Genomic DNA, 12,121 nt, shown 5'->3' with positions numbered 1-12,121 from the left:
GCCATTTCCATTCGATCGAACTGGATGTGCGGAAATAGATCAGTTTGTGCATGGCTCTAGGCTCCAGCGATTTGTTAACTTAACATATAGCTATGTACCTGGAAACATAATTATGTACTGTGCGAGTTATAATATTAGTCAATTTGATTTAAATGTTTGCTCTAATGAGGCAGTCGTACTCTATACATTTCGCTGGAACTTCGTTGCCATCACAGCTTGCTGATAGCTTCACTTGATCTTCTTTGATTTTGTTTATGAAATTCGATTTGGGAATCAACGTATGTATGTAATCAAATTAGGTAATCTATGGATGCCATGAAATGTTACTCCCACTGGCATTCGCATGACGACGACAGTTTGACAAGGAGTTCTAGAAGCAAACTTCTATCCGAACGAAGCAGACTACACCTGGAAACACAGAGCTTGTCTATAAAACGAAAAAGGTTTCAGCTCGACGTGCCACTATATATATATATATCAAGATCAGGATGCGAAACATGCAAGTTTTGGTCCAGACGCGCGACGGCAAGAAGACCGTCTACGAGGTGGATAGCTTAGGAACGGTGGCCAGCCTGAAGGCACGGATCGGGCGAGCCATGTCCGTGCCCATGGGCTTCAGTCGGCTGTCCTACAAGGGTCGCGAGCTGTCCAATCAGAGCATACTGGAGGATTTGGGGCCCTGTAAGTCCGCCCTGGATCTCACCTGGAAGCCGGTCGTCGTGGCGCATAAGCAGGGCGACAAGTTCGACATGATGGACGATTGGAAAATTATGTTTACATTGATCGGCGGTTACCAGCTACGCCAAGAACACCCTGGTGGCATAGTCAATCCACCGGACGGCGTCAGTCAACGAAACGCAGATGACAGTGATGAACCGGAGGCCCAAGACTTGACTGGACTCGATGTGTCCTCAACTGAAACCGATGATTTACCGGTCAACGGACAGACGGAGCTGGAGCTGGAGCCGATTGCTCCATTGGATCTCGTGGATTCTCTGGATGTCCAGATGAAGGACACGAAGAACGACAATGAGAAGTAGACTGTTATAAATTATTTTGAATTCCAAAGCTTTGGTCCTCAATTCATTTCAAAATTCCTTGAAACCAAACGCTTTTCAATTTTCGATTTTGTTCGTTAAATAATAAACTTTTAGTCGATTTTATCTATGATGGAATCTTACAACAAATGCATTACTCATTTATATTTGTGAATCGATAAAAATATCGAATATCGAATTTATGAATCATTTAAAGTAATTTCTTCGAAGCAGTTAGCATTTCATTTCCAATTGTTTACACTCAAACAAATAATTAACGACTAAAATGGCATGGCCAATGCCATAACAATTTTTCAAATTTATGTATTATTTATGGACTGCATGGTCCGATCTGCTGCGATTGAAATGCTTCTGAAAGTGCCAAAAAAGAAGAAATGAACGAATAACCCGTGGACTGGAGAACGAGAGCCACTTAACTCAAAATAATTGTAAACAGTAGGGCGGCAAACGAAAATCAGGGAAAAACATTAACAAGCAGTTGTTCCGTAAATCCTGGACGCAACTGGATGCGTAGATTTATATGGAAGGAGGAGGGAGGGTAAACAAATCGGTTCACTTGGAGACCCCGTGTGCCAGGTACCAGATACTACTGCATACTATATAGATGGTATATATACATATATGTGTATATATATACATATCTATGTATGTACGTACTACTAATTGAATGGCCGTGGCTGATGAAAAGCAGACGCACCCGGTTAATCGGGCTGTTTCGCTTTGATCGGTCCAGTTTTCTCGGCTTCCCCGGATCTCTGATCTCCATCTCCGCTGGGCCCACATTCCGGGCTCCAATGGCCAACAGACGCCATTTTCCCTCTTGTGGCGGTGGTGACCCACGCTACACTGAGCGCAAATATTGCTCACAGCAAATTCAAATTTCGTACGAAAAATCAGCAGTGTTCAAGTATTAATTCATATTCTCTTGGTATTTCTTATGTTTAATGCAATTTTTTCAAAAACTTTTAATGTTTCAAATTGAATTGAATATTTTGGGTGCGCCTTGCCACCGTCTTAATATTCCGTTTTCCTATTTACGGTTTATTTAGTGTCGAGGTTATGGCGCAATTTGTATTTATGGCCACCAGCAGCAGCACCATCTCGGCTGCAGTGCAGCATTGAGCGGAGCACCGCGAGATCCACGAGCACCCAGCACCACCATGTGGCCGCAGTCCAATTAAAAGCGTTTTCCAAATGAGGCCCACGACTCAGGTCGGCCACCCACTCCACGGGCCACGCCCACTGCTCGGCGCCCACCCCCCCTGAAAAAAAAGAGAAAGATATAAACAATTTGCGAAAGTGGGGATCACCTGCTCCTCCTTCTCCTCCGCCTCCTGTGTATGATCAAAGGCCACGCCCCTTCGAAAAACGAGAGCGAAGTAGAGAGGGAATTTTGTAAACAGTGGAGCAGAAATTAGTGTGGGGAGTACAGTGATCTATATCCTCTAAAGAACACTTCTCTGCTATTTACATGCATTAGGTTATTATTACAATCGAAATAGGTTACTTGAACGAAACTATTTTTAGCAAACTTTGCATAAATCCAAACTAAGAGTTGGATTTAGCAAAACCACAAGTGTCCACCAAGCCCTAGGCATCACTGTAGCCACATCTGGTAAATGCCTTGCACGCACCCTACGCTCGGCTCTGCGCGGCATATTCATCCACTTGATACTAGGATAGATCCCAGGCGAGCCAACACATGTCGGTGCGATCCAAGGAGGAGTAGAAGGAGGAGGAGGAGGAGGCGGAGGAGGAGGAGGAGGTGGCCGTGCGGCCATTGGTGGATCGATTGGTGCGGCTGGCGAGTCTAAATTTGGATGCTGCCGCCGGCGATTGGCGGATGGACTCGAGATGGGGAGATGGTCCGCACAAGGCGGCATCTTGGGATCTCGAGAGGCAGTGGTGCATCTGCCCAGCAGCAGCAGTAGTTCTCATTCGGCGGACCAGCGCTTGACGGAACGGATGTGTGCGTGATCAGAGATCTAGGCATATCCATAGATCGCATCAGTTGAGATCGGTACATCCGCGGGATATAAACAGATACGATACTACTTATACGGATAATCAGTTCGCACTTGGCCGGAAGAAGGTGGCAATTGAGACAACTCAACGCTTTCTGCCAGGCGAATTCGAAAGAAAACAAATAGAAGAAGTTCAAGTCAATCAATCAGCTAACAGGGAATCAAAAACAAAAAACGATCGGGCAAATTTTCGCCAGTCAACGCGATCGGGCCATAAAAACAATTCGAAGAGAATTAATTTGATTTTCAATTCGATGCTCGATTCTCGAACTCGATCTCGATTCTGATTGACAACTGCGAAAGGTTGGCGTTGGATTTTCGCACCACCAACTAGAGCGTACTACACACATTTTTTTTGCAGTGCACACTGAGTGAGTGAGTGAATGAATGAGTGAGTGATTGTGCGTGGGTGCAATAATCATATTTGACAACTGCGCGAATAACGTTCGAGATCAAAACAAATCGTGCCGGAATAAATGGAATAAATGGGCCAAGAACTCGCTGCGATTTCCTTCCTTCAACTGTGAGCACCACATAGCCAGCCATCATCATACACCATACACCATACATCGTATATATTGCAACGATCGCCATGACGCACCTGATGGGCCCCACTGAGTGCGCCGGCGCCATGATGACCACCACCTCCATGCAGTTCCTGGACACCAGCCTGCCGGACTACAACTGCTATGCCAACGACTACTGGGCATCGCCGTACATGACCGGCGGACTCAGTCCCATGAAGCAGATCGAAGGTGAGTCGCCCGAGTTCGCTTAAGCTGGAGAGGATTAGGCACCGCTCTACCGAGGAGTATTTCAATCCGGATATTGGGATATTAGGATATTATGATGTGTACCTTTAAGATGTGATTACTTTTGCATTTACTCTTCATTTTGTTTAAACTTAAAGTATAGTTTTTTTCACCTCCTGCTTCAAAACTTAAACTTAGATAAATTTTCGAAAGACTTTTAGTTTATATTAGCAAACTACATAGTTAAACATATTTTTCCAAGATTTCTTAAGCTATTATTTGAATACCTATACCTATTCTATAACTTCTTAAATTCAAATATATGCTTTAATTATTAATTATTATTATTTTTTTATTATTATTATTAATTATCAAAGAAATATCGAGTAGCAAACCAAAGGCAAAGCAAGCAGAAAGTCAAATTTTCCATTTGACAATTTGATATTTTCTTTTTTGTCCAATTTCTTAAGTTCGAAAATATATGGAATATATATTCCATATCATTTGTCTGCCTGCAAGTGACCCAAATAACTGAAATGGAATCCCTTTCCGATAGAGTAATTAGCAAAATACACCGAGCATGGCAGCGGCGGCACAAATGACATCCAAAAGTCTCAAAAAAAAACTGAGAAACTGAAAACCAGAGAATCGGAAAACCAAAAGACCAGAAAACCCGATCAATTAGCTCAGAATTCCCGGATCCCCGAGATTTCAAGTGGCATTTCTCTCGTGTTTGTTGTTGTTTGATGTTGTGCATGTGACAGAAAAACGATTTGTTGTGCCAAACGTTAATTGATTTTAGAATTCATTTGTGCAGCGAAAAATGCAAAAAAAAAAAGAAAGAAAAATGGGAAACCATTTAGCACTAAGGAGGCTAAATGACCTGTCATGGGTCATTCGCGGCATTGGCAATGGCAATTCCCGCAACTTCGAGCCGCTGACAATTAATTGCGGAAAATCCCATCTCATCCTCGTCCGATCCCATGCAATCCCATACCATACCATACCATTTTACAGGCATCCCCCGAAAAGGGGAGATCCTAAATTTAGAGCAGGCAACTCAATCAGCAGCCGCTGCTCAGACGCCTCTTTTATAATTGGACATGTTGTCCCATTTGCCCCAAACTCGCAACTCGAAACTTAAAACAAAAAGTCGGCTCATTATATAGCATAGCGGTGTGTGGATATATCAAGTGATATTACAAGACTCCCTTAATCAGAATTATGAATTCAGAACTGCGAACTGTGAGCTCAGAAGTGAGAAATCTGCGCCGGCGTGGCGTCTACGTGTTTTCTGCCCCACTTTCCCATTTAAATCGCATAAATCACATGGAATATGAAATTAGCAAATCCCAGCTATATATACATACATATATAAAACCCATTCACTTGCTATAGAATTTATACGCGCTACGTGTTTGATTTATAGTCGCATATTTTCCGCCCATTTGTCAGAGGAATATGAAAATAGGGGCTTGAATTGAGATCTCTTCATTATTAATTAGGTTTTAAATTTACTTAGGGATATCAAAACTATAGTTTTCTTTAAAATAAATAGATTTTTACATAGATATTTTACTTAGTTACATGGATTTTTTGATCATTCTTCACTTCTATTAAGCAGCATTTTAAGTTACATTCCTTTTACTATTTAAACGCCACTTTAACCCACACCTTAACCGCCACTTTAACCCACACTTTAACCGCCACTTTAACCCACACTTTAACCGTCACTTTAACCCTCACTTCAACCCGCACTCTAACCCCAACTCGTGTGCTTCACTGCAGCCTGCATCCAAACGGCTGGCAAGGATCGCAGCTCGTACAAGCCGCTGGAGCAGATCGATGCCAAGTTGGCGGACATCGAGACGCACAGTACAGGCAGCACTGGCACCGCGAACAGCAGCAGCAGCAACAGCAGCATCTCGAATCCCAGTTGCCAGGATCAGTCGTCGTCCGTGCCACTGCCAACCGATTATGCCGGCGGTCACAGTGAAGCCTCGATGGCGCCAACAGCCGGCGGCACGGCAGCCACATCGACGTCAGCTGGCGGAGTCAGTGCATCCACGGCGTCCAAGAAGTTCAAGGGGCAGCACAAAAAAGACAACAACAGTGCGGAGAACGGTACAGTGAAGCCCAACAGTCACAATATCAGCAAAGGGGTAAATTCAACTATGGGATACGAAATAAAATAGATCGTCTAAAATATGACTTTTAATTGGTAATTAAGGAATCGGAGCCAGTGCATCCATCGCTGGCCCAGGCCATTGTGGTGCTGGAGACGAAGGCGCTGTGGGATCAGTTCCACGCCCAGGGCACCGAGATGATCATCACCAAGACGGGCCGCCGCATGTTCCCCACCTTTCAGGTGAGGATCGGCGGCCTGGATCCCCATGCCACCTACATCTGCATGATGGACTTTGTGCCCATGGACGACAAACGCTATCGCTACGCGTTTCACAAGTGAGTAAATGGCATGGCGCCATGGCATACGATTCGATTGCCATCGCTAATGATGCACTTCATCTGCAGCTCCTGCTGGGTGGTGGCTGGCAAGGCGGATCCCATTTCGCCGCCCAGGATTCATGTGCATCCCGACTCGCCTGCCGCCGGCTCCAATTGGATGAAGCAGATCGTGTCCTTTGACAAGTTGAAGCTCACCAATAACCAGCTGGACGAAAATGGACATGTACGTTTTGTAGCCCTCGTTAGCTTCCTTCATCATCCATAGATCATCATCCTCCTCGTTTCCAGATCATTCTGAACTCCATGCATCGCTACCAGCCGCGCTTCCATCTGGTTTATCTGCCACCGAAGAACGCGTCCCTGGATGAGAACGAGCACTCCAGCCACTTTCGCACTTTCATCTTTCCGGAAACGAGCTTTACGGCCGTAACTGCCTACCAGAATCAGCGGGTGAGCACTGCACATTAATTTTAATATAAATATGATTGCTATTTTGAAACATTTACCATGTTATTTGTATGTATTATCATAAGTTCACTTGCCCAATGCAATTCCACACCGCATTCTCATCTTGGCATTCCGACCATTTTGTGCCATTTCGGCCTTATTGTTTATGTTTTTCCCATAATTTATAACAAACGGCGGCCAAAGCTCGCAACCCCATCCATTGCGAACAGAACCGATATATATATATATATATATAGCAGCACAAAAACATTTGTTTGGGAAATACGAGCACAGACCATGCAGATACTCTAACCGAAATGATGATTAAGGAGTAACATGAATACACACCTAAACACTATGGAAGATTTTTCAATTCCGCGTTAAATTGAATAAATAATAAAACAACGTTTTGGGATTCAGGTGACCAGTGTTGTGGGTGCATTGATATCAGTAACGGAAGTAAACAGCATATCTAATCGCAAGTTGTTTGGCGAATTGAAGCAACTCTCGACGTACGCATACCCTCGAGCTTCCACACTTTGTCTTGAATTTCGTGGCTGGGGTGGGGGTGGGGCAGTGTACAATCCGGCTACCATCTAGGCTAAAAATATAGCCTAGACATCGGTCGGGCAAGTATTTAAATTATTTATGCGCTCAATGTGGGTGTTAACACTTTTTCCACCCGCCCTCGAATTTATCGCAAATCATTTTTACCCCGCTGCCAGCGGAATGCCACAGTTGTAAACATATTTTCTTTTCTTTTTTTCTTTTTTTTTATTTTTTTTTTCTCTAATTTGTTGGGTATTTAATTTATTTGTTTGGCCCGCCCGCTTGTCGGCATGCCTCTCGCGCTTTTCCAGTCCAATAAAAATATTTTCCCCAATTTTTCGGCCGTCTTGCAGGTGACACAGCTGAAGATCTCCAGCAATCCATTCGCCAAAGGCTTTCGGGATGACGGCACCAACGATGTGTAAGTAGAACTCAAAATTTTCAAAATTAAAAAAAAAAATTATTTTTTTTACCTATTATCCATGAAAATGAAATTCCAATTATATTTGTGTGCAAATTTTAATGCGATATCATTTGTCAGCGAGAATGTGCCAAAGGAATTTTAAAAACATGTGCTTAAATTAGTTCTAGATTTTTGACACGAGCAATATAGCATAGTATAGTATAGTAGTTTAGATGTAAATATGTAATAATAACAAATGGTAAACAAATTGACCCACTTTTCAAAACTTGAAATCCCCAAATGTCCAAAGTGGAGCTAGACATTCGGTCGACATTCGGCATAGATATTCCCGGAAAATATTGAAAATCTTCAAATAACGCAACAATAACTCAAAAACAAAAGAACTTCAAAATGCCGAGAATGTGGAGCTGGAATGGAAATGAAATGGGTTTGGGAATGGGAATGGGACTGCTGATGATGATGGTGATGGGTGGACTGACAGATGTGCCGGCGGCATAAACAATTTATTCGAAGGGCTTTTCATATTTGTCGAACTGCCAGGCCGCGACTTGGTAGCATAGTGTAATGTAAACAAATCAGCAGTAGCCCAATTTTGTTTACGATCGTGCTTAGGCAACTTGTTTATTACGGGGAATACTTCAAATAATTTTTAGATTTTTTTTCTTTTCTTTTTTTCGAATTAAACTTGCAAGCATTCAACGAGTGTTTGGCTGATGCCTTTCGGCCTGGTTATGTTACAAATCATAACACTAATATTTATAATATTTCTCGCTTTTACACTTACAGCATTCGCTGTAGATTTAAGCTGGAAAAGTTGCTGCTCATGTAGCTTGTATTATAATATTAGTAATATATATTATTGTTTGTCATTATAGAACCACTGGCGGTGGCAGCGGCATGTCCTCCATGAGCCACGAAAGTCAGACGCGCATGAAGCAGCAACAGCAGCAGCAGCAGCAGCAGCAACTGCAGCAGCAGCAGCAACAGCAGCAGCAACTCAAGGAGCGAACGGCAGCAGCCAGCAACTTTGGCCTGAGCTGCAGCGAACTGGCCATTGAGCAACAGCAGCAGCAGCAGCAGCAGGGAGTCCTGCAGCTCCCAGCCACGCCCTCCAGCAGCTCCACCTCCGGCAACTCACCCGACTTGCTGGGCTACCAGATGGAGCAGCAACTGCAGCAGCAGCAACAGCAACACCAGCAGCAGCAGCAGCAGCAACATCAGTCCCAGCAGCAACATCTCCACCAGCAACACCAGGCGAACCAGCAGCAATCGCTGCTCCAACAGAGCCAGAATCACACGCAATATGGCAGCTACCATCATGCGTACCAGGCACAGGTGCAGCCGCATCCCCTCACGCCGCACTCCAGTAGCTCCGCATCCCCGCCAGCAACTGCTGCGCCCGGAGCAAGTGCAGCAACAGCAGCAGTAGCAGCAGCAGCAGCAGCAGGAGGAGGATCAGGAGCAGGAGCAACGTCAGCCACACAAGTGATGAGCGCGGCCAATATCTACTCGAGCATTGGACAACCCTATGCCCAGGAGCAGAGCAACTTCGGTGCGATCTACCATCATAATGCGGCTGCCGCAGCGGCCGCTCACTATCACCATGGTCATGCCCACGGCCACGCCCACAGCCACGCCCACGGCCCATATGCCAGCGCCTACGACAAGCTGAAGGTGTCGCGTCATGCGGCAGCCGCCGCCTACGGAATGGGCGCCACCTATCCAAGTTTTTACGGTTCGGCTGCACATCACCAGATGATGCGACCGAATAGCTACATAGATCTGGTGCCCCGCTAGGGAGCACCAGCTGGAAGAGAAGGATTTCGGATCGGATGCGCCAGGGAATTAACACGTCACTTGCCTGTAAAAATGATTGTAAAATCCAAAGTTAGACTACGTCATCATAGCCAAAGCTATATATGTGTAAATCTCATGCCAAAGATTCGTTCTAAAATCAAGAATCTATTTCCAAAAGCCTTCAATTTTCGCCCACAAAAAAAACATGTTTTAACAAAACAAAATAACTAAGCTTAAGCCAAAACTAAATAACAGGAATTATTTTTTAATTTATAAGCATTCAAATAACTTTCAAGAAACAATTAGCGGGATTTGGTTCTTGATTTTAGAATTAATTTCAAGTATTAGCAGCCAGAAAACCAAAAATAAATGCAACAAGTATTACAAGTATTTCTACACACAAAAATTACCATTACAAGTTAAAATATTTTTTTTCTATCTTAGGTCATAAATTTATTTGTGAAACAGAAACGCGGATGGAAATCATAAAACATTTCGATGTAAACTGTAGTCTAATTTTAATATACATTTTTTTTTTTGCTTAACACTCTAGGTTTTTTTTTCTATGTAAATACAAGTACATATGTATGTCGCTATATATTTAAGAACTGCAACAGTTTCAAGCAATAAAAACAAAGAAAATTTTAAACCGAAACTCAAGCAAACAGAAGCATAAATTAACCAAACGAAACGGAATTTCATTTCAAAATGGACGAAGTCAATTGGGAAATGGAAATGGCAGGGGGAAAAGCGATTATCCATTTACCATTTTGTTTATGCTATATAGCACTTTATCTCCATCTCTCTCGGGCGAACGTTTTTCCTCGAGTTTTCCGTCTCTGTTTAAACAAACTGTGCCGCGGTTTTAATTGAGATAAACCAACGAAAGAGCAGCGCGGAAAAAAAGGCTGGAAAATGCGGTGAAAAATGGGGAAATCGTGAAAAGGAGGAGTTGTTCGCCCAAAAAAAAAGAAGATATGTATATGCAGAGAAGATCTAAAGGTCTAAAGGTCTAAAGATCTTTTTAACACTTTTCGAAAACCTCAGTTTTTAGCATACTTTTTGCACTTTCAATATTCTGAAAATGAAGAAGATACCTTCGAAATGGAAGGAGGTGATCCAAAGAAAGTAGAGATAGTCGCTTTGAGAAAAGGAAGCCATAAAATCGTATCTTACATTTTCCAACACTTTGATTTCCCAGCGAAGACTCCTCTTTGTTATCATTGCGGGTCCATCGACCCCCGAAATGAGTTTTCCACACTCCGATAAGTTTTCCACCGCCGACGATTGACACGCCGAATGGATTTCGGATCTCGAGCCAATGGGCACATCGATCTCCAAGTATATGGTCATTTGTATATAGATATTTTGAAGAATTGGATTTAAATGCCAAATGGAAGGTTTTAAATGGCTATGGGGCTGTCATGTGGCTTAGTAGATAAAAGTTTATTTATATTTATACCACCTTATGCCTCATCATTCATTCACCTGAATGAGGGTCTCTTTATTTTAATTTTTTTTAATTTTTTTTTTTATTTTTTGCTATCTTTTATTAGCATCGTAAACAGTTCTGATAAGAAAATGATTGGCCTGGCAACCGATCAAGTTGTGATAAATCAAATGAATTATATTCTACTATATTATTCAATTGAAAATGCTTTTTTCGAAGTTCATAGCTGCCTGCTATAGGAATTTCCCTACTCTTCCGCCAGAACTGATCCCCTGCCCTCACTTAACTCATCCTATACGGCTTCATATCATATCTATGTATATATCCATGCCCAAATACCCAAATACCCCCACTACCAAATCCGTCGGCGACACATCTGTTTGTTCTTGGGCGTTGTTGTTTTTGTGAAAATTTTATGCAAGTGATGAGAAATTTATGTTCTACTTGGTCGACGCTCAAACGGCGAATTGCATGCCAATTTGTTCTTATTTATGGATAAGGAGCTGTGCCAGCAGATATGCCATTTACTCGTAGTATTGTGGTGTTATTAAATTCCAGAACTTTTTCAAATTCTTTTGAAGCTGCCGCCCTTTTTCAATGGGAGTTGCCCACTTTCGAAAAAAAAAAAAAATAATATGTACATATGCATGCTTTCGTTACTCGAGTGACTGGCCAAAGTTCAATATGCCGTGCAATTAATCTCGGAAAACTCGCATCGTGTCACAATTTTCGTGTGACTAATGAATGTTGCATTTGATGGCTTGTCATAGTTTTCTTTTTTTAATTTTTTCTTTTTTTTTTTTTTTGGGATATTTGACAGGGGCGTGTGAAGTGGAGTTTTCAATTCGCTGGGGCAGGTTAAGTAAACTAAACGTCAGGCGTGTGACGTTACTAATGATAAGAAGAAGTCCATGTGTCGCATGCCCCGCTGATCGTTCCGTCCGATTAGCTATATATATATTCATTGATTGATATATTGTACGAATACTACTACCTGCAATACGTCATTTTGTAATTCTTTTTTTTTTATTTTTCTTGTAAATTCATGACGAGATCATGACGCACAAATAAACCACTGACTGCCACAAAAACGTATCCCTAACTGAGTGTGCCCAATGATTCAGTTTGGGACAGGGATAGTCCAATGTAAACAT

The 12,121-nt window shown here is 42.7% G+C and overlaps 2 protein-coding genes across 2 annotated transcripts; both read left to right on the top strand.

The window, feature by feature from the left end:
• Nucleotides 1-344: 344 nt before the first annotated feature.
• Nucleotides 345-1,182, top strand: LOC6725447. Its single transcript, XM_002106427.4, is given in 2 exon segments — nt 345-965; nt 968-1,182. Coding segments are annotated over 2 exon segments (543 nt in total). The 5' UTR covers nt 345-488; the 3' UTR covers nt 1,034-1,182.
• Nucleotides 1,183-2,876: 1,694 nt separating this feature from the next.
• Nucleotides 2,877-10,192, top strand: LOC6725446 (T-box transcription factor TBX1). The gene is made up of 7 exons (XM_016172849.3): nt 2,877-3,837; nt 5,623-5,996; nt 6,065-6,297; nt 6,367-6,523; nt 6,589-6,750; nt 7,650-7,717; nt 8,596-10,192. The coding sequence occupies exons 1-7, from the start codon at nt 3,675-3,677 to the stop codon at nt 9,515-9,517; spliced, it is 2,079 nt and encodes a 692-aa protein (XP_016038539.1). The 5' UTR covers nt 2,877-3,674; the 3' UTR covers nt 9,518-10,192.
• The last annotated feature ends 1,929 nt before the right edge of the window (nt 10,193-12,121 follow it).

The sequence above is a fragment of the Drosophila simulans genome, chromosome X (genome assembly GCF_016746395.2).
Source record: "Drosophila simulans strain w501 chromosome X, Prin_Dsim_3.1, whole genome shotgun sequence".
In the NCBI taxonomy this organism is placed as follows: domain Eukaryota; kingdom Metazoa; phylum Arthropoda; class Insecta; order Diptera; family Drosophilidae; genus Drosophila; species Drosophila simulans.
The sequence above is the reverse complement of the archived record's forward strand: the minus strand, read 5'-3'. Positions and strand labels throughout refer to the sequence as shown.